General features: G+C 54.0%; 1 protein-coding gene across 1 annotated transcript in view; it reads right to left on the bottom strand.

Annotated features, from left to right (window-relative positions):
• LOC108933112 (cyclic AMP receptor-like protein A) overlaps positions 1–26,526 on the bottom strand; it is an 89,891-nt gene that overhangs the window by 28,523 nt on the left and 34,842 nt on the right. Inside the window, exons 7-10 of the mRNA XM_018749937.2 lie at positions 25,007–25,096; positions 22,297–22,335; positions 14,698–14,776; positions 8,611–8,658 (exon numbers count right to left, since the gene is read on the bottom strand). Of these exons, the coding sequence (XP_018605453.1) occupies positions 8,611–8,658; positions 14,698–14,776; positions 22,297–22,335; positions 25,007–25,096 (256 nt within the window). The remainder of the gene's footprint in view (positions 1–8,610; positions 8,659–14,697; positions 14,777–22,296; positions 22,336–25,006; positions 25,097–26,526) is intronic.

Genomic DNA, 26,526 nt, shown 5'->3' with positions numbered 1-26,526 from the left:
CGCTCACCCGCACTCCAGTAACACGGTGGCAAGGGGGGCCACCGCAGGCGGCGGTTTCCGCTGCACCCACAGTGGGGTTTTTTTTCTCTCGTTTACACCTGCTGGTGGAGGCGGAAGACATCTCCCCAGAGCGAGCGGTTGCTTGTTTCCTGAATGACTCACTGTCAGACACCGCAGGCCTGTGGGCACGGGGACGAGGCCCGCTCTCGCCCGTGGCCCTCGGAGACCAGTTCGGTGTTTTGCTGTCTGTGGAAAGTTCCACAGCGAGACGGTTTGCCCGACTGGTCCTCCCATCCTCGGGGCACAGGTGCGGTGTGGCAAGCCCTGGCTGGGCGACAAGCGACACACACACACACACACACACACACACACACACACACACACACGCACACACACACACACACACGCACTGCAGCCACAGCGTGAACGGTTTAGTCTCGCTGTGTGAGGATCCCATAAAAAAGGCGAAGCGTACTTTCCCTCTGTGTCAGAGAGGTTTGGTCGGCCCCGCCAAACATCCTGTGCCTTCCAGCTGAGGATCTAGAGGCCACGATAGAGGTGCATCGCACAGTGCAGCGGGGCTCACGGGGACGCTGCTGCAATGCCTTCCAACCGGGAGTGGGGGGTGGGGGATTTAATTATTTTCGTACGTCCAAACGCACGCATACATATTCATGGCCACGAAGCTGCCCAAGTGTTATATTATTCGCTGAATGAAGGTCCAACGCTGAATTCTTTAGACCAATTAGTGTGCCGGAAAGGCTTGAGGTTAAGTGTGCGACAGCAGGAGAGCGCGCACAGGGAGGGCCGTTACGCTCGCTCTCTCGCTTGCTCGCTCTCACTCTCACTCTCTCTTTCAGTGGTACCGGGGTCGGAGAAGGGGGGAGCCGCATCACTCGCCCACCTCCCCGGCCACGACGCAGGAAGCTGATAGGCCCAGCCCGCCTCTGTCACCTCTCAAGGTCTCCTCTGGTGCGCTCCCCTGGGGAGCTCGGGGGAGGGGGAGTGAGAATCAATTACAGCGCTTTGCGGCTGACATTCATTAATAACGGTGGTCATAAAGGCGCTGTTAGATGACCATCCATCCCCCCAGCTGGCGAGGAGCCCCGCTGACGGCCCCGCTCCGCCCGAGCGTTCTCCCGGCCTCGGCCTTGGGCCCACTCCAGCGCTCCTGTTCTCGCTCTCTTTGAAACGATCGAGACGGCTAATTTCTCCTAATCGCCCGGCTGGAAGAGGAGCAGGGTGCGGGGGTGCGGTGAGGGGGCTCCCTCCTCTTCCTGCTCCTCCCCCTCCCTGTCCCCCTCTTCGTCAAAGCCCTGCAGCGTCGGCGCAGAGTGCGGGACGTGAGGCTCTGCCGGCGCAGTCCCCGCTTCGCCGGGCCACTGAAGGACGCCGAGATGCACCGATAATAAATTGGACGTCTGGACAGGACGCGGACAGAGCGCAGCTCCCGCGTTTGCATTACGGATGCGTGCGATAGTGCGGACCCCGGTCCCGGGATCACACGGATCCCTCTAATTGTCTGCTTTGCATTTCACAGGCGAACCTGAGCTTTAATTAAGACGGGACTCCTGTGAAAGTCTCTCCGGCGCGCACGCAAACAGCGCCGATGAAAAGGCGGGCGGGCGTGGAAGCGTGCGTCTCCCTCCGTGTGACGACTGCAGACGTGGAAACGCTCTCGTTAGCGACAGAGGTGCGGCGACATGTAACCTTCAGGGTGTCGGCAACTCTCGACGCAGCCGTCGCAGTCATGGCGTATCTTTGCGCGGTGTGCTGTTGGGATGCCTGTAAAAGATTAACCTTTCCCACAATGCAACCCACTACACGCGCACACACACTTCACCAAACACGAAATAAAGAAACTGGGGTGGCATTTACTTCCTAAATCAGGTATTTTCAGAAGTGAAGCCATTCCAGTTAGGTGAGACAACCTAGACCTGCTTTCAGTGACACAGGAGAGGAGCCAGCGTGGGGCACTGGGGCACATCCTGCCCACCAAGGGCTCCTCTCCGTAACCCTAGAGCATTATGGGAAGGGACAGCCATGCAGGGAGCCATTTCGAAGCCTCTGCCACCATTTTGAAGAGCCTTCAGCAAAGCATTCCTCCTCGTAGCACATGTATATGCAGTTTGCATCCTATATAATAGACAGAGAGAAATGCAATCCTTTCTTCAGTGAGTCCCCCATCCCCCACCCTCCAAACGTACACTAACCAACGGAAAAAAGTGTGACCTGCTTCTGATGAATACATCACCGATGCCTGGCAACCAAATCACAATAATTAAGATTCAAAGCTAGCGAACTCCGGGTTCCGTAGATAACAGACCTGACGACTGTGCCAAACAGCAGCTCTTAACCACCTGTGATCTGAGCGGGCTGGGGGGCTGGCAGCACACAAACACACACACACACCAGAAACTCAGAGGCTCACACACTTACACAGCTAAGGATAAAGGACCCAGACATGCAACACTGAGGGATGCATGGGATCCTTCTCGATTTCTCTGGTCTGGTCACACACACCCTCAGAGTCGACACACACGCATACTGGGACCGGCCAATCCTCAGTCCAACGTCTCAGCTGTTTATTTTCACTAAGTTCAAAAGAGAAAAAAAAAAAAAAAAGAAAAAAAAGGATCGGGACGGAAAATAGGAATTCCACACGGACACCAACTTCCTGAGGAACGCTGAGACTCCATGAGGCTGGGATGCCATCCAGGGAATTTTTTGTGCGTGAGCAAGTCTGTCTGTGCATGTGCACGTCTGAGACCGGCGAGCGAGACTGTATTTCCGTGCGAGTCTGTCACTGCATGTTTTTGCACGTGGGCGTGACCATGGGTCTGCGTGTGTGTGTGTGTGTGTGTGTGTGTGTGTGTGTATGAGCAGTACGGAAACAAGTGTGTTCCTGTTTCTGCGGAGGCAGCCAAGAGAGAGCAGCGCAAGGACAGACCGCTGACATGCTCGCTGGTAGGGGGCTGGCGGGAGGGCGTTACGCAACGGGCCTTAGATCGTCACCGCGGAGGGCAGCCGATGGCCACAGCCACGAGCGACACGTCCAGCCGCAGCTGTCACCAGGGCTCTGCCGTGTGTTTCTCACTAAAGGGGCACAGTCAGTCTGAGGACGTGCCGGAGACCTGCGCTGGGGTCACGCCTCCTTCCGAGGCCACACCCCAAAAGCGCGGTCACACTCCGCACCGGCATGCTAAACGTTTCCGCCTGGTGACGGCAACACGTCTGCGTGCTTCTTCCCACAGCCACTTCTATATTGCTCACACACGCAAACAAACCTGCTTCCCTCACACTGGTACGCAGAAGCACCGGTACGGCAGCGCACAGAGGGTAGCGTAGTGCTGCACGCCACGGCTCTTCAGCTGTGCGATCGCACGTGGTTACAAATCCCCCTGTGTGCAGAGTTTTCCTGGGTTTCTTTCTACAGACCAAAGACATGTATTTCAGGTAAACTGGTCACTCTAAATTGCCTACAATGCAGAATTGTGTGTGTGTATGTGTTAAGAGTGTGTCAGAATGAGCGTGTTACACTTCTGTGGTCAACAGATGGGTGAATGACTGAAGGTGCTTTACTGCAGTGTGCCTCACACTGGAAATCACCATGAAAAAAGGTGTCAGCTAAATACTGGTTAATAATCTCGAAATGAGTAAACGCAAATGTCCTGTCTCTGCCTGAGACGAGGCCACTGAAAACTGGAGCGCCCGATCAAAAATGCCTGGGTAATCCGGAGAACGTGGACTCTGGCGTACGCGTGTGTGTTTTGTATGTGACGGAAGGTGTGGGCTGTGTGCGCGTGTGTGCGTGCGCGCGCGTTTCTGTGTGGCAGAAGATTGAGGCTGCGCGTGAGCCCGATGAATGACAGCGCCGTGGCGAGCGCTGGAGTGGGGCGGCTGTGATAATGGCGTGCCGATCGCTGGAGCTGTGGCGCGCTAACGAGGGAAGCGCTGGACGCATTCGGCTGCTGTTAAACGGTTCCGTGCGGCAACACCGCCGACCCCCCACCCCCCAGGGGGTGCATCCCTGCCTGATGGTGAACGTCTTACGTGTCGTGACATTAGTATTCTCACACAGAGCCCTCCCCAGTACCTGCTGCTGTTCCGTGTGTATTTCTATAAGACTGTGTGTCTGCCCATGTCTGCATGAGAGCGTATTCATGTTTCTATGCATTTGTCCATATGGTTGAGAGTGTGTGTGTGCACGCACGATGCTTCGCCTCCTCCTCTGCAGCCACATCCATTTTTTCCCCTCTGTGCAAATATTGCCAGGGATTATCATTACTCTCATTACTGTCTGATGATATTTACACTCCGCCGCTTGCAGACACGCAGCGTAAATGCTTATTTACACATGCCCTCAATACCCCCCCCCCCCCCCGCTCCTGACAGGCTGCCACAGGACGCTCTACTTATTCAGTCCTGACATTTAAGGTTCACTGCCTGGACCTTCTCTCAACAGCAAGAGCAAAAAAAAAAAAAAAAAAAAAAAAATTGCCTCTTCCACACGCTCCTCGTACGCTCCAAAACAGCTGATGACCGCAGTGGATCAGTACGTGGAGGACATCGCAGCTGGGCTGCCTCTGCCTGCGGGTTGGGTCTGGTGTGTCCTTCCTCCCGCGGCCCGTCTCACCGTCCCACGCGTTTCCCGGGAACTCCTGCCGTCACTGTTCTGGAATTTCTGGTCCCAAGGGGACTGCCTTCTGATGACAGTTTGCCATGGGAGCAAAGACCTGGAGGATGAGGACCTCTGACAGCGCAGGAGAGCAGAAGGGACAGAGGTGACTAGAAGGCCGAGAATGGCAGGGCCGTATTTAATCATCGCTAACGTGGTTGGTCTGCGAACACAGCCGTGGCAGGGGGGAGGGGTGCTCTACCCAGTTCTGCTTTCGCTTCTACCAGAAGGCGCAGGATGGAAGGAAGGATGCAGCAGGTCTCTCTGCTCTGTGCATGCTGATTCTACTATGTTTCTGAGGCAGACACCATCTAAGTGAGAAGGGTTCCTGATGCCCCTCCCCCACACCTTCCTCCAGGATCAGCTGCTGTTGGACAGCCAGTAGGGACCCAGTGGCTTGTGGGGTGCAACAGAGTGAGCGAGCAGTGAGTGGTGCATCGGAGGCAGCAATTTTGCTGTGGGACAATGAGGTTATGACCGAGGTCAAGTGGGTAAAACAAGAAGTGTTGAGTGTGGCGTTGGGAAATTGGTGCAACAGAGGGAGTTAGGATTGTCCTGGATAGCACAGGGCGGTGGGATGGATTCAGCAACCTTGCTGCCAGTCAAAGAGCATGTGACACTCCAAAACAAGCCCCTGAGTTAGCCCCACCCCTTAGGGCTAACAGGGTTCGATCACCGATTCTAACTAAACAGCCAGATTCGTCAGACGTGTTGCCTAAGAGAAGGGGGGTTCTAAAAGTGTGCAAACACACATCAGTAAAGCAGGAAATGGCGCGAGCCCATCAACCGCGGGAGGCTGCTTCCTTTATGACCATAGGTGAAGGCTCCACATCCCCTTGCAGAGGTAATTCCACCCTGAGCCGTATCTGCGAGCCACAGTCGCCATGGCACACCGAAGCTCGGCGTGGCCCTGAAGTTCACAGCGGGAAAAATTCACTGTGCTGCTCAGCCTCTGCAGACTGGAAACAGCGCTGGCCTCCCACCACCAAGAAGCCTAGAAAGAAACGAGCGCTGAAGAGGACTGGGAAGGGACCCTGTGTTCCAGGAAGACAGCAGTATGAACTACCACACGTGGTTGGGAACCGAGAACATGGATGCAGTGATAACCCTAAGGACATTGGGCCTTTTTAAATGCATGGGGGGGAAGACAGGTGGTGCTTAGCATGAACTTCCCACTGAGAAAGTTCCTCCCTTCGGCCCTCCTTCCAAGGCTCCTGGCGGCTAACAGTGACCGCCAGGCCTTTGGGGCGCAGCGATCGCTGACTGCCAAGCATCTCCGCTGGGGTCCAACTGCTCAACACGAAGCTGCACATGCTCCTCCTGGACTCTCAGTGACCCCCGCACCGAGACCCTTGAGTGGGAGGGGAGCGCACGTGTGTGTGTTTGCACAGTGTATGTGTGCACATGTTCCTGACACAAACAACGCTCTGGCTATCTGTTGCTGCCTCCCTGACAATTAATTTCTTTATTAATTTGTTTGTGTCGCTCCATGGCAACATGCAATAATTAGGTTTACCACTTAGGGGCAGCATTAACATAAACTTTAACCGGGTGCGGGAGCGGAACTAAACAATCAGGCGTCCTGACAAACGATTAGAAAAGATTGCCTCCAACACAGGAAAGTGAATCTGCCATGTACACCGCTGGTGAGTCCACATGCTGTGAGGAAGGCAGGCAGGCAGGCAGGCAGGCAGGCGAGCAGACAGGCACGCACGCTCACAGTTCCAACAAAGATGGCCCGATCTGTCTTTTTAAGGGATACTAAATACAGCAGTTCTAATGAGGCAGGAGCCCACACGCACCTCCACTCCAGAACAGCTGCGGTGGGGAGACGCTGTGTCCCGGTGGTAATGCAGCACAGTAAATACAACAACAGGGCCGCTCCCCAAGGAACATCCCTCCCCCCTCCCCCATGAGCCTCGCACCGGCCTTTTAATAACACTCCTGAATGAATGAAAAGCTATTAGATCTGCGGTGGGTTTGCGAGCGCCGCGCTTCTGGGCCTGAGCAATAAACAAAGCAGCAAAGGGGAGCAGCACCGACCCTGGGCGGAGGGGGGGCTGTGGGCGGAGCTGTTGGGAAAAGCAGTGCAGTTTCAGCTTTGATTTCGACAGAAGCAACTGAGCCAAGCAAGTCGGGCTGGGGAGACTGGAGTAGCGAGCGCAAGGATGACGCCCTGCTGGAGTCGAATGGAGAGCGGCGCAGTGCTGCGGAGAATGGCCCGCTGGGAGGGGGACACAATGAAATGGGGGGGCTGGTGAGCCTAGCCACACGGAACCAGCACATGGGCAAGCAATTAAAGTCCCACGGCATGTGCCTCTGTGCGTGAGCTGATCGGCCTAGATGGAAGGGAGGTGAGGCAGGGGCTCGTACTAAACTCATTATTCCAATAGCAGAGAGGAAACTTGCTTACCCATGTTTACTGAGCAGCAGCAGACCCCCCCCCCAACCTGCTGTCTCACCCCTGCCTGTCAGTCAGCTGCCCACCCCGTCACCCCCCATTAGCGGGCTCGTCACCTGGCCCTGCCGCTCCTCTTACTTGCTTCTCTGTCCGCTGCCGCCGCACCCCAGCGCCCGTGTCAGCTACAACCGGATCGATGCGCCTTCATTGATCCGGAGGCCACAAGGTAGGGGGCAGCGGGGGGAGGACCTGGTGGGCGTTAGAGGGGAAAATGAGGGATGCGAAGTCACTGCCAGCCCGTTTTACCGCTCAGCCTTCAGGGATTATGGGATCCGACTCGACCTGCGTGGTAAAAGCGGTCTGGGTGAGGGCTCCAGACAGACCTTGGCAGCCCATCGACTGACCGGCATTAACACTGGAGCCGGCTTAGGTACAGCTCCAATATCCCTCCCTCAGGTGACAGGGCATCTTCTCGTGCCTCCGTGCTTTATTACATCCCCACCCCCACCTCCCCAGCCGAAACGGCTCGTCTCCACATCGATCTGAGTTGCAGGGGGCGCCGTTCCTGTCACTGTGCCGTGCCGGAACTCATTTGGGCCAATTTCCCCTGTTCCAAAAACAACTCTTCAATAATGAACGCCCAGCAGGGTGTGTGTCCGTACTCTGGTCCCATCCTCTGGCCTCATGGAGCCCCACCCTGCACGAAGCCCGACCTTAACCCACACTCGTACATTCAGGCACATCTGGAGAGCATAAGCTCAATTTCCAGCCTGTTCTCAGTGTCTGACCTGAGAACCTGTGTAACGTGTAATCCCTGTTGACACTTTGGTAAAAATACCACTTTTGGGGAGCACATCTGAACAACATATCTTCGCTTTGCATGAAAAAACGCCACCCAATAATCCCCTGGAATTCTGTGGATTTAACGGACTGGCGGATCGGGGTGACAGAGAGGTGGGGTTTTAGACCCCACCCGCTACAAGTGCAACTGTGCAGAGGCAGGACCACCTGCTGCCTGCAGACTCTACGTACAAATTACTGCCATTTTACCAGTGACACGTACAATGATCACGTCAACAACCGCAATGCACACCAAACTGTTTGGAGGATCGCGATAAAAACAATTTGCCGCCCAAAGGAGACCATGCTACCGAGCGAGTTGTCTAGTGCCAAAGGGACGCGCTCGTCCCAATACAGGGACAGATCCCCTTGCCGTGTGCAGGTCCGGTGGCTCGGCCACGCGCCAGCAGGGCCAACAGGAGGCCTGGTAACAGATGGCTCCCTGCTGGTGTAGCGTTACATCGCTGGCTGTGAGGAACGACGCGACCAGACGAGGGGGGGAACAGATGTGTTTTTGTACGGCTGAGCGGAGCAGCAGAATGGGGGCTGCTCACTTTGGAAGCGGATTGGATTTCCTGTGCGGATTGTCAAGGGCTTACAGCGGGGTTAGACCACAGAGGGGCTGGGCAGCCCCTGAGCCTGTGCTTCTCTTTACCTGGGGGCCAAGGGCTTGGCAGGGAAGGGGTCTTACCTTCCGCCGCTCTCTCTCTGGGTTGAACGTCCCAAACCACGACCGCATCTGTGGGGAAAGCAATGGACAAAAGGTCATTGGCAAAGGCTCCTTTGGACGGAGCCGTGCAAATCGGCACACGCTGCATATACCCATACCCCCCCCCCCCAAAAAAAGTGATCACTGTTTACAAAGCGCTCCGCTCCATGCGATCATCACAACGGTCCCCAAATTGGTGCCTTTTAATAACGGAGAGAAGCTGGACCTCCGCGAGCAGGCTTCCAGTTAATCCTCATGGAAGATATGTGGGTAAATAGACATCGCTCAAATTGCTGTTTGAAGAGGATTGCGTGCATTCCCTGGGGAGGAGCTGCAGACACCACCTGCCAATCTTCCTCGAGAGCTCATTAAACCTGGGCACACTGGGGGAGAGGAGTGTGTGAGTGTGTGTGTGTGTGTGTGTGTGTGGGGGGGGGGGGGGTTCTGGCCTCGCACTATAAGCACCCAGTGCCACTCATCTTCAGCACCCAGCAGCTCGACAAGGACATGTAGAAGCAAGTGCAGAAGACCTTAACCATATTCAACTTATATACAATACAAAGAAAAGAAGACAATGATGAGTTATAATAACCATAGGCTGAGTTCTTTGATGTCAGTGTTTTCATAGAGGACTTTGCATCCATTCCAGCGGAGTCGCACAGTCACAGCTCCAGCGTACAAGACTCATGGCATGGCACATTTCAGGGCCCCTCCCCCATGCTATACACCCGTCCAAGGAGCTCCATTCCCACCCGAAAGGGCACCAATCTGAAGCTGCCCCAAGTTAATTTAATTGTACCTGATGCCGTGTTAAAAGACAGATAGCGTGCTATCAAGTTAAAGTAACCCCTTTATTTGTATTCTGTTAGCAGCAGGCACAGAAACAGGGCATCGGTGGCAACACGGAGGGGCCAGAGGGTCAGACCCCATCCGCTCCGGCACACACTGGGGAACAAATGAGCAATAAATTGAGTGTAAGGGCTAGAGGAACAGAGATGATATTGCAGCGCCACAAAGCGGCACAAAGTGACACAGTGGTGCCCTGCGGGTGGCATGTGAGTGACCTCCAGGTACCATACAGGTAACCAAACACATGACCCAGCAGTGACCTTCAAGCGAGCAACGGAAACGGCCCAAAACGTACAGAGCCGTGGAGAAGCGTGAAAGTCACCAGCACGTACGTGGAATGTCCTTCGTGTCTGCCATGTCTGTCCTCGCGGTCACCACAAGGACGCTCCAGCTGACCCCTGACAGGTGGACAATGGTCTCTTGTATTGTCCCCACTGGGGACAGGCAGGCAGGTAGGCGGGTGGGAAGCTGGCAAATTTAGATGGGTCAGATGAATGTGCAAACTAGTGTCCCATGTTGTGCTTCTGCTTCGCTTCCCGGGAGCTGTGCCAACGCAGGTTCGAACAGCAGGACTGATAGTGTTAGTGCTCCTCCTGCCCGCGTTCCAACACGCCTCTGCTCATCGCCCGCATTCCCTGTCTATCAGTCACACCTGCTCGCCCTCCTGCTTGCACTCCGCTCTCTCTCTCTCGCACCATCGGTCCACGCTGGCTGCTCGGTGTGTCGGGGGAGGGGGGCTGCGTGTCCGTTCTAATTCATCATTTCAGAATCCGGTCACGGTGCAGCGAGACCTAACGCGCGGAGACATCGAAAACGAAGACAAATCCAATCGCGCTGTTGTGGCGTGGGGCGCTCCGTCGCTAGGGTGTGATGTTCGGCAGATGCTCCGAAGGCCTGTGCGGGACACGTGCGCACAGCGCGGACACACGCAGGTCCTACTCGTCGGCTCATTTATTGACCAATGTGACAAATGACCGAGCCAAAGGTCAGACGCTGCCTGGCAGAACACTGGCTTTAGTGCGCAAAAATACACAAACAGAGGGGCGCCCGCACAATGCACACACCCTGACGTGGCACCGGCATGCACATACCCACACACACCCACGCAAAGACAAAAGACCCACTCGCACATTCATGCAAATAGGGAGCAGAGTCATTCATTCATAAAGCTCTTTATCTCAAAATCAAACAGGGATTTTTTCACGGTTAAACATCTCCTGCAAAGCAAATTCGCACGCACACACACACGACCTCTCACTGTCCCAAACTCGTCCCAAAGATATCTCTCCAGGTGTGCTCGATTCAGGCCCTGTCACTCTTTCTAGCACAAACATAAACAAAACAAACGCATACAGGCACAGGGGAACACAGCAATGCAGGCAGACACAGACTGACTCTCACACAGACAATAGATTGTCTCTTACACACAGCGGCAACAAGCGTGCGCTGTTTCACAATCACACAGGCACCTATTCATACTTACACAATTGCGCTCTCTCACAACGGACAGAAAAAAAGACACAAACGCATACAGAGAAAGAAAGGGTGCGGGGGTGCAGCCATGCGGCCGTGTGACCGTGCCCATCTCCCCTGACACTGGAGTGTGTCCTGGCGCTGCGTGGAGGCGCTGCTGAAGCGCTGCTCCGCCGCTCCTGGACATTATTAACACGGAGGCTGCTGGGGCCCGCTGTGCCGGGCTAATTGGGGCTGCCTGCGGAGTGCGTGCTTCATTAGTCATGAGCGCAGGGCCGAGGGCACGGAGCACACATCTCTCTCTCTCTCTTCCTCTCGCTCGCTCGCTCTTTCTCTGACTCGTTCGCACCTCTCCGGAGCTCCCCTCGCTCCCGGTACGCAGTGCCGCTCTCGCTCCCTTTCCGACCCCCGCATTCACTCTGTCATCTGCGATGACGCCCTCCACCGCCATTCAAAGCCAATCACACGGGTGTCTCACTTCAAACGCACCGGCGTGATGAGGCCCCGGGGCTGGGTGGGCCGCCGTCGTAGCGAATGCGGCCGGGAGCCCGAACCACCTCGTGTAACTGCTAAGATCAAAGGCCCTCATTCCAAGTGCGCTTACGGCACCAGAACCAGGCGTTTCCCTGACCCATATAGCCGTCTGGAGGTCTCTCTACGATTTTCTGCTCGTATTACCTGTAGTTTTGATGCCTTGGATTGTATGTGTTTGCACAAAACTAGTCAACTGCTTTGCAAAACCTTAATTACAACAGAGTACAACAGTGTTTTTTCATTCTTAGTACTCTAACCTGAAGAGAGACCCAGTACATTTACAAGGTTACAAACAAAACTAATGACAAACTATCACATAATACACTTTGGTTGGATGTGTTACAGTGAATGAAGAAGCATGACTAGAACAAGCACAATAATTCTAGTGCAAAACCTAGAATATCTCTAATTTCCAAATACTGCCCAAAAATGAAACAAACAGCAGCACACAGATGGCCACTGTCGAAAAGACGATTATAGTGTTTACTTAACTGATTAATATGCCAATAATGTATTCGAATACCACATTTAGCATTGGCCGCAAAGTTATCTTTTCGTAATTAAGCATCGCTGCTCTAAAATTAATTAATCGAGCAGAACGTATTGTGGATTAAACACTGACCATGGATCTTCCCGAAAAGGACTGTCCTTTGAAAGAAACTTCCGGGAAGAGCCAGCTCCCATATTAACAAATGCCATTTTTTGAGGTGCGGGGAAAATAAAAGACACTTTGCTTCTTCTGCATTTAAAGTGGAGAGAGAAGGGAGACCTGTGCGGTTGTTAATAAGAGACAGTGTCTCTTCACAAAGAGCGTGGATGATCACAGGGCTCTGAGAGGACTGATGACGCAGTCGTGCCACGGTGGGGCGGCTCGTTGCGAACGGACGACGGCGGGACACGACGCGCAGACACCTGCCTCTTCCCGCAGCTCTGGTCTCGCCCCACCCCCCCTCCCCTAAAGACACGTCAGCCGCTGCCAAGGTAACTGCCGTCCCGGGGGACTGAGGTCTGGGAGAAAGGGCTTGGGGAGCCTGGGGAGGGGGACGGGGGCTGTGGTCCCCTGTGCGTCTTTTCAAGAAAAGCATCAATTTGCGGCAGCGGCGGAGCGGGCGGGCGCAGCCGGCAGCCGGGTTTATGTAACCCACAGCAATCTGTTATTCCGAAAAGGGCCTTTCACAGGCTGCAGACGCTGGGCCCAGCTGGGCACATTGATTGTGCGCGCCGCCAAAACCCTCCAGTGGAGACCGCCTCCATTAAGGGCTGCCGCTGTCCACCAATTAGACCGGAAAACCGGCAAGGGCACGTGCGGGGGGGGGGGGGGATCGGAGGGCCGTTGGGGCACGCGGGATTGTTTCTCAGCAGCCGTCCGCGGAGTCGCTGAGCGGAATTACAGCTCATCAATTAAAGCCAGAGCCGCGGCCGGAGGAGGGGGTGACATGGCCCCACGGTGCCACTTGCTCCTGCAATTACCCTCCGCATGCCACCCTCAAGGGGCTGCAACCCAGGAGGAGCCCACCAGGGACGGAGCGAAGGGGTCGGGTGGCCCCTCCTGCTGGCGAGTCTTTTCCCTACAAGTTCACTCCATTTCACTCTAGCAGCGGAGCAGTGATTAAATTGGTGTGACACGGCTGTCCCTAAGGGCTGATCGCAGAGAGCGCCTCCTCCAGGGGGCTGCAGCATAATGCACCATCAGCTCCCTCGCACATTTTATCACGGCACTCTACTGCTAAGGGGCAGAGGAGGTGACGGAGAAATGGGAAGAGGGTCAAACCGCAGAGTACAGCCTGCAGGATTCTTGCCACGTCCTCCAAACGAGCTCACATGATCCCGCGCCACAGGGGTCCAAAAGTCCCAAATGCTGAAACGCCCAATCCGCTTTCCTCCCGACATACACACATTATCCCTCAACACATCTCCCTCGCGAAGCCTTTTGAATTCTTTCAAGTGAGACGGCGCATATCTGCACATAGATAAGGGATGAGCTCTTTTTAAATACGGCATTTACTCCACAAGCAGCGGGAGAAGAGCACGCAGATGGCGGAGCGAGGCGTATCAGACCCACGGGCCCCAGGGCCACGCACCAGTGGAGGGAAGCGGTGAGAGGGGTCGTTAGCCAGCACAGCTCACCGATTCAATCTGTGTCTTGCCGCCCGGAACCCCGAATGAACCCCTTCCCCCATCCAGCAGGTCCTCTACTTTCCATCAACACCACACATCCCCGGTTGCAGTGACACAAATATCACCTGAGACGTGGGACTCTGCTATACAAGCACGAGAAACTTGTCATCTTTCACACTGCCGGCAAGAAAAACATACACACACAACCACACACATGCAGACACACACACAAACAGGCTTAAGCAAACAATGTAAAAGCAACAAAGAAGGGAGCAGAGTGACAGGAGAGCCATTTGGCGGGATTACCGCGGTGCTGGCCCTTAAAAAGGCAGTGTGGAGCCACAAACAGGAGTTTACCGGCTGCCTCCAGATTACACCCCATGTGCAGCTCAAGAAGAGAGGTGCTGTCCCTCAGCAGCAAGCATATATGTGGAGGCGGCGAACAGCAAAATGCTGCGAGAGCCATGTGACATGTGAGCCAGCCAAGAAGAGAGTCAGAGGGGTCCAGCGATGCAGTGATTTATTTAATTCCCTCCCTCTTTGGTCAAACACACAGACGGCTGCTCTCCAGCCCAGCCTGCTGGTGCTGTGGCAGCTCCAAAGACCGTGATCCCGCTGCACACTTGCCAGGGTGTCACTGCCGGTGTCTCTTTGTGTACTGATGGAATCTGAACCTCATAGCATTGAACATGCACACTGGACACAATGCACTGACTCCTGACTCCGGTAGAAGCACCGATGGATGCTGGCCATGCAGGGTGTTTCCAGGGGGCCCCCTTCCCACCACTCGGACTCCTGGGATACTGGAGCAATTTAATAGCAAACACAGTTTGGAACAAGCCCCCAAGAACTGCTTCACACAGGAAATGTGACCTACCTGTCCTTGCCTGATATGACACTGTGGTGTCTTTTTTATATATATATATATATATATAATATATATATATATATATATTATATATATATGTGTGTGTGTGTATATTTTTTTATACAATTACTGAGCTCAAGTATCCCATCACTGACACCAATCCCACTGCCGTTGAGACACTATCAGACATCTCTCTGCGACAAGTTCATCTCGACAGCTTGGCTTACCCTCGCGTTGGCCACGTAGATGATGCGAATGTAGCAGCAAATCATCAGGAAAATGAGGGTGAAGAGTGGGATGTACCATCTGTTGGGGGCAGAGAAGAGACTGTTTACACTCTCATTTTACTCGAGAAAAGACCGACTGAACTGCATGGCTTTCTCCCTCCTGATACATGAAACAGCACTGAGCAAACACAACATACACTAACTTTGACAGTGACTCAAAATATAATTTATTCTGAAAAATGTTAAACAAAAATGTCAAGGTGCCATGCAACTTGTCAAAATAGTTTAAAATTACTTTCCTGACCAATCAGAGTTATCTCAAGGAGAAGAGGTGAGAGTACTATTGAATCTCAGGACGGAGAAGTAATGTCTGACTGAGGGCGATGGCCGAAACCCATGTCAAATGACTTCCTGCGGCAAACAGGCTGGGCCACAAGCAAGGAGGGGCAAGAGGGAGCTAAGGGGAGCCCATACCCTTCTAATCAAAAACCGCCTTAGAGGATGACCAAGCAGAAATGCTAACGGTTGCGTGACACTGAAGCAGACAGTCTACCCACAGCGGCTTCGGGAGGAGGAGGCAAGAACGCCCTCAAGGTGTGGGATTCCTCTTGCGTTAGATATTCTCTCTGTAACAGGGCTGCATGATGCAACACACAGCTCACTCCCCTGGCCGCACCGCTCTTCTACAACCTGCCCCTGGTGTGTGAGCTACACTCGCACACAGCTATGCAACTCATTTACTCTCATTAACCTCCTTTTCCAACCTGAATGCTCCAAACTGGTGATGATACAGGGTAGACACAACATACCACTTTGCTCTCCATCAGCACTCTGAAGATCCAGTGAGGAGGCACCACTGGCTATTCTGTTAGCTTTTCCCTTGCACTCAGTGATAGAAAACACTCTCAAGCGGCTGTGAGAGCTTGGGGACTGCTGTACAGCACAGAACTACAGAACGTGAATAGTAAACCCACTGGTTCGGGGGGGGGGGCTATATTTAATGTGTGGCAGCTGGTACTGTAGCAGTTAGAGCTGCTCCCTTTGGACCCAAAGGTCGCAGGTTCAAATCTCACCTCCAGCTGTAGTACCCTTGAACAAGGTACTCACCCTAAATTGCTCCAGTAAAATTACCCGGCTGTATCAATGGGTAAATAATTGTAAGCAGATTAACATTGTAAGTCACTTTAGAAAAAAGCATCAGCTAAATGAGTAACGTAATGCAGATGTCTGATCTAAACTGAGCCCAGCCCTCTCAGCAGTGTTTCACACTGGCCTCCCGCATGTTAGCCTAAACCTAGCACCCGGCACAAATTTAAACACAATAAACTGGAAAAATGCAATGTCCACACGATACGGCCAGCGCCCAGCCCAGCCCAGCCCATGGGTATCTGTCCACAGCTTATTGAGGCTGCTGCAATAGGGTGTGTCTGTCAGCCAGGCCTCTAGGGTGTGTGCCTGGGTCTCCGCTGGTCTCCTGAGCCTGGCTGCCTGGAACAAGCGTGGGAGCGGAAAGGCAGTGCAGCGGGACAGAAGCAGCAGCAGAATGTATGGGCCGACCCTCATCCTCCTGAAAAAAGCCCTACGGTCCAGCCCTGCTCCAGTTCAGTTGGCACACCCCCATCTCTCTCACTCCCGCTATGGCTCACTCTCTTAGAAACAGAGAAGAAAAAGCAAAAAAACAGGAACGGGAATCCAGAATAACCGTTCATCCGTGGGCTCCCTTTCCTCAGCGCTGCTCGCAGGACGTGGACGTGGTCTCAAGCGCTCCCTGCCCCCACTGTGTGTAGACACACCGCGGCGAAGCTACCACCTCTACACCCCCCTCGCCTAAATGGCAAAATTGGGGACGGAGGGCGCTCCCCGACGCGCGCCTTAATAACCTGCGAGCCGAAATAAATGCCATCCAATTTCACTGAGCGCGCCATTAATGAGCGGGGCACTGACGAGCGGGAGTTACAAAGTGGCTTAATTAGCATGATAATGATCTGTCATTTAGTAGCTTCTCCCTGCAGCTGTGCGAGGGGCCGTGCTCCGGGGACGAGCGGAGCGTCGTGCGAGACAGGGAGGGGAGGAGGAGGGAAAGAGAAAGAGAGTGAGGAGGGAGGAGGAAGGCTGGGGGGGGGGATGGGGTCTCGTGAGCAGGACTGGGGTCGCTGCTCTCTTCTGTTTCCCGCAAAGCTCTGCTGCTGTCCCATGACTGCATTATTACATTATTATTAATAAATGACAGGATTCGGTTGTTGAACAGATGCTTTTATACAACGTGACTTGCACCGGTCGGTTTTGCTGCGCTGAATTCTGTGTCTGGAGATTGTCGTTAGAACAAAACTGGCTAAGAGCAACAGCAGGGCTCCTCCTGCTACTTGAACCAATAGAAGATGTTTGAAAGTAAGGCCTTTTAACCACTGCACCACCTACAGTCCATGATGCAGAATTTTATCTTAGCAAGAGGAATGCATCACATTTACGTTTACTTGTTTATCTGATGCTTTTCTCCAAAGCAACTGACAGTATTAAGATACTTACAATTACCCATTTATACAGCTAGGTCATTTTTAGCACAAGGGAATAGGATTTGAACCTGGGTTCCTCAACTGCAAAGATGGTGGCTCTAACCACTACGCCACCCACTGTGCCACTGGGAAATGTCACTCTGCCTTCCAGTGACCCGAAGTTCTCCATGAAAAACCACATGCAGCACAAGGGGCATCGCAATGGCAGACAGGCCCTGAGCTGAGATTCACACAGAGCAGGCAATGGGATTGTCAGGGATTAAGAGCCAGAAAGCAGGATGAGGACAGGGGGCCGAGCGCACTGTCTCAGGAGGACGACATGCTGAAGCGCTCTGCAGCTCAAGAAACACACAAATCGAACCTGATGACTTTCTCATCAACACCTGATTTCCTATAATCCACAGCGTGCATCACATCCAACATTTAACAGAATAAGAGCAATGCAGACCAGGGACACCGCTTTTGCATTTTTCAGCATATCCAAATTCATCAGTATTTAAATACGATATATTATAAAAAGCACCATTTAGCGAATGTTATTTTAAAAATTACACTGCCGTGCTAGGTGTATACAAAAAAACAGATGAACGACTTTAAAGACGGGGTTTGTGGATTTGTATAAAATTTGTAGGTTACTCACGGGGAACTGACTAACCTCAGAAAAATTTACACTTGTTTAGCTTTTCCACTAGTAAGAAGAGGGCTTACAGAAAGAGCCGTGAGCGCTCGATAAATCTCTCATAGCGTAAAGTCTTTAACTTTGTCTTTAACTTTGACTGCTAGGTTCTGCTTTCTTTTGACAAAGAAGTGTGCTGGTTTTGCGCAGTTCAAAGCCTTCTATAAATAAAGCCCCCAGAATTCCTGGCTAAAGCTCTCACCATAACACCGTCTTCTCACAAACAGACTCGAACCCGGTCCAAAATAGAATGGGCTGAGAGAAGGGGGTGGGAGCACATCAAAGATGCACGCTTGTGGACGCTGTGCCGGACGTCGGTTGGGGGGTGGGTTCATAAGTGCAGCGACGACAAAGGCGCCGCTGCTCCGGAGACTTCAAATGCACGGTTGCACAAGGGCTGCATTGTGCGCAGTCGACGGGAAGGTCGGCCAGGGCCGGGAAAAACACAGGTACCACATTACAGCCACTCCTGCAGACAGCCGGTTCAGAGCCGTTCTCGCACACGGAAAGAATGTTTGTCGGGGGGGGGTGCGGCGGAGGGGATGGAGCCGGAGGGTCTGGCGGATGTTTCCCCTGCGTAGAGACGCGGCTCCGGGTGAGGTTCGCAGAGGCTGATCCCGCTACAGCGCAAGGCTCTGGCGCGTGGTTAAAAATGCATGACACAGAGGCAGCTTGAAAGGCAGCGACCTGTGTAAATATCTCGAGTCGATACGGCCCCGGCAAGCCGCCCCGCTAATTGAAACACGAGATCTACGGGAAATGGCGTCCTAATGGAAGCTACTGGTGTGGGAGGGTGCCGAGGAGGGGCCGGGAAGCGTTCCGCTTCGATCGGGTCGACATGAGAGAAAGCGACAGCCGGCCCAGGGGCCTCGGGTCCTCACGTGGTTTGCGGGAGCCAGATGATGAGAAGCGCGCGGCCACCGTGGAAATGAGAGCGGCACACAGGCCATCAGAGACAGAGACATCAATCCTGGCGAAAGATAACATATCAGACCTGGACACATCAAATGGATGAATCAGAATCAGGAAGAGAAGCGAGAGAACAATGAGCTGTCATTCATCTGAGGGCGGGATCAAAGAAGGGCTCTGTGGGTCTGAGGACTCGATGTCCTGTTCGGCGGGCTGCACCAGCGAGCTCTATTACCAGCCCCAGGTGGCAGACACTGCCCCAGGCTACAGGCAGCTCCCCCGCACACCTGCCGCGCCACAATTCCAGGAGCAACTCCACACTCCATCTTCGGGACCCCTGTAAACGCTTGGCGCTCCTGTCAAACTGCGGGACAGCGGTACCGCACACTGGCTGCTCGCCACACGATTACACCCACGCAGAGACCTGCTAAAGACGATGTCGCAGGGTGCATCAGATTGTTTACAGAGCACCGTAGTTACTGTCGCCATGGAGCCCAACCAAACACAAGGCGCGAGGCAGACAGGCAAATGACGAGTCCAGTAAAAGACATTTAATTTACGGCTTTGGGTCCCCGTCCTTCCCTTTAAAATCTCTCTTCTGCATAACAGGCTCATCAGCCATGATCTCATTACTCCTTCGCCGGGCCCTGCAGTTTCTCAGTGCCGTGGTGAAAAAACGTCCCTGGGAGCTTGGGAATACGTGATGGGAGGTGGGGGGGGCTTTAAAGGACCAGATTAGCATTCACTGAGGATGTGTGACGAACTCACGGCAGCAGGGGCCCCGGGGGTCAATGTGTTAGGGTCCCTGGCAGTTCAAGAACAGGCGACCAAGCCTGGAGCGAATCCTCTCCCATTGTGCCCTACGTGCTGCACTGAGAGGCTTGACCAGCACAGATGGCGGGGACAGCGTGGCTAGTCTCTGTGTGTGTGTGTGTGTGTGTGTGTGTGTGTGTGTGTGTGTGTGTGTGTGTGTGTGTGTGTGGGGTAGGAGGATGGGCTGGCTTGCTTAGCGTCCACCAGGGGCCATGCGCGTGTGTTTCCCCGTTGCCGTCAGCCTCGCTAATCCCCATTCTCGTTTGATGTAATTAGACTTAATGAAGATTCACAGATCACGTCAGCCGCTTAATCCCCGGCAGTGGCGCTATGGAAACAAGCGGCGCGGGAGCCAGCAGCGGAGGCTGCAGCGCAACGGCTTTTATAGCCCCGTTTATAAAAGGAAAGATCCGCAGCCAACACCGACGTGCCGCCTGGTGAGAGATGGCCGCGCCAAACTCCGATCCCAAAGCGCACACCTGGCTACCCATGTGAATCCCACAAGAACACAGCCACTTTTTCAGTCGCCTCTGGTACTATGATGAGGAAAGGCGGTGCTGAACAACCCCTGGCAGCAGAAGGGAAGCTGGAATAGAGACCACACATCCTTTTCTGAGCTGCTCAATAGCGCCACCAAGCTGCATGTCACTACATTGCCTGAGATACCCTCCCCTGGCTGATACCACCCTGCCTGTCTCTTCTTGAGGCCTTGCATGCATCGCAAACACCTCACAGGGCGAGTCTTTAGGAGAGAGTGTCGTTCTTAACTGGCAAATTCCAATCTTTAGGGGTGCTCCATTGTGTTCCATGTATATTTTCTGCTTTCTTTTATATCTATTTCTCTAACTTTTGTACATATAAATATTGTGCAGACAAAATAATCAACAGGCAATAACCCCATTGATATAAACTTCAATCAATCCCAAAAAATATCAACACATAGACAACTGTCTTGTGTTAAGGACATCTGGTCACTGGGGGGATTTATCCCAGAGAGATCAATTGTGTAGTCACCTTATCTGCTGCAGGCAGACAGGCAGGGCTGTTAAAACAACGCCCTGGTCGGTGCCCACCAATGCCACGGCAGCCAGGCTGGCGGCGCTTCCCGTTTGCTCCGGCCTGAGAGCGCCGCTGGCCACCCTCCAACGGCCTCGCTGTGTCAGAGCAGGCTTGCCTGTGCGGATCGCTCAATTCCTCCCCTCACATGGCATGCTATTCGGAGACAGATGGGCCAACAGTAGATTCGCTCCTTTGGCCATGGAGAAGGAACACACATACACACACACACAGTAGCGTGACGTGTGGCACGGAATCAGCACGAGCGGAAGCTGCTCTAACAATACAACCAAAAGAGTGTGGAAAAGTGAAGGAGGGACAGAGCTAGGAAGAATGAGAGATGCTCGGCATATGAGAGCTTCGGCCAGGGGGATGGGGGAGGGTGTGATTGTCCAAAAAGCCTCCAGACTATGCGAGTCCCGACCTCAGCAAAGACAGGTTAACAAATTTGTGCAGGAGAATTTTGGTTCCGCAGCAAAGGCAGCCTGCCAGGTGAAGCAAGAGCCCCACCAGCAGAACCAGGCCGACAGAGAGTCCCACCCCCTGAACCCCCCTGCATCAGCTGATGCTCCTCAAAGGGGACTTGATCCATTCCACACGATGTGGGCTGAGACAGAGGAGTCCCACATGTCTGCCATCACACGCAAACTATATGGTTTACAAATGGGTTAACAGCTGAAATGAAACTGTGCCAAACCATCCTTTTTCTGTGTGTTTGTGTGTGTGTCTGTGCAGTGCTGCGTACCAGCATGTGCCTGTGCGTGAGGTGACATGCACTGTGACCGTCAAGGCTTTCCGAGTTCAACGAACACGCGTGGCGCACCCGCTCCTATGCGCGCGCGGCTCCGGAAAAAACACTGTCGACAAATTTAGCGGATGCCCCCCTTCCGACCCCCCACTGCTCTTCATTTTCCGGTGAGGGAGACATGATGAACGACTGCGCTGTCGCGCTCCCTGTCGCTTGAGGAAATAACGTGACTTTGACAAACATTTCATTTTCTCGCGCTCTTTCCCCAATTTGGCGTGTAGTGTTTCACCCATCGTCTTTAAGGAGATCAAAGCGCGGAAGAATTGAGGTATTCCGCTCGCTGAACGCTTTTAATGGAGGCGGTGTGGGCTGAACGTGCCGGGCGAGGGGGGTGCCGATAAAGAGAGAATGAAAGAACGCCGCGGGGATGGGGGGGCTTCAGATGTGCCGCGGATGAGGGCTCCGAGCGAACATCAAAAGGGGCTCATCAAGGGAAGGTCTTCTGAACCGGGTCGGGCTGGGCTCTGCCGTGCTACCAGATGTCCAGAGCCTGCGGTCCAACCGGTGCTACGACGGCAGGGTCCATTCCCCACTGTGAGTCGCTCCAGCAGGCCGGCGCTGAGGGGTAGGGAGCCAAAGAAAAGCCCTACAAACAGGGCAGACTGCGAGTGCCGTCTGCAGCGCCAGATGTGCTAACTGTGGACCGTACCTCTCCACATGCGGTCTGCAATTTTCCCGCAGCCACCTGACTGCGATGGCCCAACCTGTTGACCTTGGTCACAGCGATGGAAGATCCCTCCCCCATGTGTGACATTCCCCCACCCCGCACCCCGCTCATGGCCGGCTGGCCGCAAGCTTTGATCCCAGAGCTGAAGTGTACTTACATTCCAAATCTCCAGGCTACGTGATTGTCTGTGATCCAGCTGGAAAGAGAGAGAGAATTCTTTTACTACGCTGGGAATTGGGGCACAGCTGAAGCTATTAATACACCCAGTGCAGCAGCCCCCAGCGACACACACAGAGGGAACAGGCGCGTGAGCGAGGGAGGGAGCGGGGGACTCCCCCAGAGGAGGGGGTGGTGCTGGGACGAGCAGAGGGGTGTTTGGCCCCCCTGTGACTCCCGCCTACGAGCGCAGCGATAATTGCAGTAATGCCGTGGGACAGTGATTAATGATGCGCGAAGCTGCCGTGCATTGACTGCGCAGTGCAACAGCGCAGCATAACAGCGCAGAGTGCAGCCTCCCGCAGTGAGACCCTCAACGACAATATGCCCTTCCACAGGTTTACCTCTCTACTCTGTGTAAACAGGGTGCGGGAAGAGGTTCCAAGACCCCAACCCAGAGCCATAGTCTGAGGCAAACGGGATCAACGCTCCCATTATTGCTGAAACCTGGAATAAAAATTCTGCGGAGGGGGATTTATCCCCCGAATCGCTCTCGTGCCCTAGCAGCGCCATCGCTGCGGGAACTGGAAGCCGGATTAACCCTGGAGCACAGCTGCGTTGGGCCACCAGGACTCGTGCGGGCTTTCTCGGCACAATTTGAGCCCAGCTAGAGGCCTCGTGTTTACACACGTCGTCAGGGAAACACTGCTCTGTGGGAGGTTCGAGAGCTGCTCCCCATCCCTGCCACCTCCAGCAGTCACACAGGCAACTGGCAACAATTAAACTGACACAACATAAGCAAATAAAAGAAATAAAGTGAAATGCAGCGGAGGAGGGGTCTGGATCGGGAATTTGGGGAGGGGGGGCTCAGCTGACGGCCCCACCTGTTGCCAGGGGACCCTACACTGAACGGTAAGAACAGTAAACATTAGCGGCTATACACCCGTCTCATTAGCCAAGCTGTACGTGTGACTCTCTGTAACCCTGAGGATGATGACCGTTAACTTGTCTCCACTCTCAACCCACAGCGAAGGGAATAAGAGACGTGCGCGCACTGTGCCTCCAGGACGTTCTCAGATGCAACAAGAGCCAAAGGCCATTCTCAGGTCAGCCTCCCAGGCGAGTATTAGGGCTACAAATTACACAAACACAGACGTTCTTCCACATCATTAAACAGAAACAGCTTTACGGGCTTTACCCTGAAGGTTCTTACCCAGAGGGCTGCGCGTGTGCCGAAGCAGCTTTCTATGTTTGCCAGGAGACCCTCCCTCCTGCAATGCATCATTTTTCTCCACATCCCCTTTTTCCATTAAGTGGCTTAAACCCCGCACTCCTGCAGATAAGGTATCGGGGGGCTGGTGCCCTGAGCTGCTATAAGCCACCTCTGCCACCAGGGAATGTGTGGGAGCTGTCAATCACACACGGGCGACGAAGACCTTGTCGTGCGGAGGACGACACCACGGCAGCACGCAAGCGCTGTGGCCGGCTTGTCTCCGAAGCTCAGATATTCCTACGGAGAGAGCCCTCGAAAGCAATTATCGTAATGCAGAATAACACCGCAACGCAGTGCTCATTATATCAGCAAAAACTGCTCTCCTCCGCCATTTCTGTGTGATAACCTATTAACCACGAACGCGAATTGAGCCGCCGCAGGAAGTGGGCCGCGTCTGCCGGAGCACACAGATGGTTCCTCCGCAAGGACCTCGTGAGGTTTCCTGCAGACACACAGAACCGCACACGGACAGAACTTCAATAACTCTTCTTTGGAGAAAATTTATCCTCTGTTTCTTCCTCCGCTTCTGCCAAAGTCTGTCCCTCTGCTGCACAGCCACACAAAGAGCAAAAATATGCAATAACTTTGCGAATGTATACTCCCACGTCTGCGTTGCACAGCATAATGAAAGGAAGGGGGGGGGGGGGGGGGGGAGACTCCTGATCACCATGGCAACACTGGCAAGCCTACAAGACCAGCACACTCCCCAGCAGCGCCCCTCCATCAAACCGCTCTACCTCAAGGGCATCAAAGGTTGTGTGAAGGTGTGCGAAGGTTAAGGAAGCCAGGGCTGAAGTGCCACAGGACCACATTGCTGTTTTGAACACGCCTTCCCTGGGGTCAGTTCTGTAGGCTGGGTGGCAGCACTGAGTTTGGATCAGGGCCATGTTCACACCTGGCCGTTCCTGCCCAAGGGAAGCCCTAGAGGTGCCACCCAGCTCCAGACACACGGCCGCAATAGCAGAGAAGAGCCCTGCAAGCACCGTCGTCTTACTGCGCTGGGAAACTGCACTACATCTCCTACTTCATCCTGCAGCCGTCACGCTCAGCGCTCCGCCCCACAGGACACGTCTAATCCCCCCATCCCCTACTCTTATCTGGGACGCAGCGCGTCTATTTTTAGGGGACGGCATTTGGGTTGCCCGCTAAGAGCAAAGCGCTCAAACGTCAACGAGAGGCTAGCCGGCGCCATCTGAGAGACTGGCGCTACGCGTCACTAGTCAGCAGGTCAGGAAGTTAAGGACCCCAAGGCCTGCTGGGACACCCGGTCCCTCGAAAGACAGCTCGACACCAGATAGGCCAAGAAACTAAGTGGCCGGTTCAACAGCTCTCTGCAAATTTAACAAACAGGCCTGTGGGTGACTGGGGAGCGTGTTGCGCAGGACCTCCAGGGCAGTCCCCCAAACCCCCGTCAACCCTGGCGGGATCTGACACTCACCACCAGGGTCCAGCCGGACCGTAGAACCCACCAATCAGGGGAAGGCAGGACATCAGGAGAGGAACCCCCCAGGCCAACAGATGGTAGAATCTGGGAGGGAGAAAGAGAGAGAGAGAGCAAGCAAGAACAATGATGAGTTTACAAGCGGTCGCGCCCACTCAGCCACGGTGCTTTCCCTCACACCTGCCAAGCCCCCCCAGCCTCATTACACACATCCGTCTTTCGTTCTGACGCAGTGGACCTGGAGGCAGGAAGTCCCCCGGTTCTGCGAGCAAAGGTGCGCGCACGTCTCACACCACAGTCACATATTACTGTTTGGTTCCAGGTTTGACTGAAAGCACAGGCCCATATTCAAATGTCACGAGTGGGGGGGGAGGGTTCAGCCCATGGAGGACCGCTCTCTGAGCGGCAGCCGTTTGCCTGGAAAATAATGACTGTGATTAGGAAGCCAGAGGAGTCGGGGGAGTGGGGAGAGGCCGTGCTGCTGGAGCCCGCCATTAGAGAGCCACATGGAGTGGGGTCAAGGGGGGGACTCTGCTCTGAGTGTCTGCTTTACTGCTGCCTGCGTTTCCTCCGAAGGGGGAAATGGCGACCGCACACACCACCTGACACAGGGATCTTATGTGGCCCCACACACACACACACACACACACACACACACACACACAGAAACACGCACACATGTTTTCCTATCACTGCGATGGAGTTCAAGCTGACTCTCCCTTAAAAGAAAAAAAAATTATTCCTACCCCCACCGTACTGAAACACAAAAACACGCAAAAGCTGAAAAAACCTTTCCAAACACTTAGCCTGTTTAAAAGAAATTATGAAAAATGTGTTTTAAATTGTGGGGACATCCCCACGTGGTGTGTTTTTTTTTTTTTTTCCTGAGTTGACTATCCTGGTGCACGTGGGGAGATTTTCCTCAGAAATGTCCCCACAAGGCTAGAGAAACACGTAGACAGATAAACACTCGTTCGCACGCACACACACGTGCACACACTCGGCACTCTGAAGCCGTCTGACCTAGAGCGCCCACACACCCCGCTCCTCCCTTCTCACATTGCCACAGCGCAGCCATGAAAACCCCCCTGCTGAGCTTCAGACCCTCAGCCGTCCCGATGAGCACGAGCGCGGAAAGCAGAAAATCTCCTCGATGCAGAGTCTTCTGGGACAGGAACAGCGAATTCAACACTGTCGCTCTTACCTAAACAACAGATGACTTTCCCTACTCAAATAATTCATAATTCATAAACAAAACAGTGCAAGTAAGCGCACAGTCGACCAGCACATGACGGTGCACCTCGCTGGTTCAGAACGAAGCACACTTGTGTCCATCGAAGAGCGTCAACTGGTTTACAGCCCTGGTCCGTCCTCACTCTACAGCCACCACAACTGTCCCACCTGTGCCAACGCCACTCGGGGAGGAGGATGGGCAGACAGACAGAGAGAAGACAAAAGGAATAAAGAAAGAGAAAGGGAGAGAAAGGAAAGGAACACGTGCGGGAGGAAGGGGGAGG

Source organism: Scleropages formosus, chromosome 1 (genome assembly GCF_900964775.1).
Source record: "Scleropages formosus chromosome 1, fSclFor1.1, whole genome shotgun sequence".
In the NCBI taxonomy this organism is placed as follows: domain Eukaryota; kingdom Metazoa; phylum Chordata; class Actinopteri; order Osteoglossiformes; family Osteoglossidae; genus Scleropages; species Scleropages formosus.
This window is presented reverse-complemented; position numbering and strand designations above follow the sequence as displayed.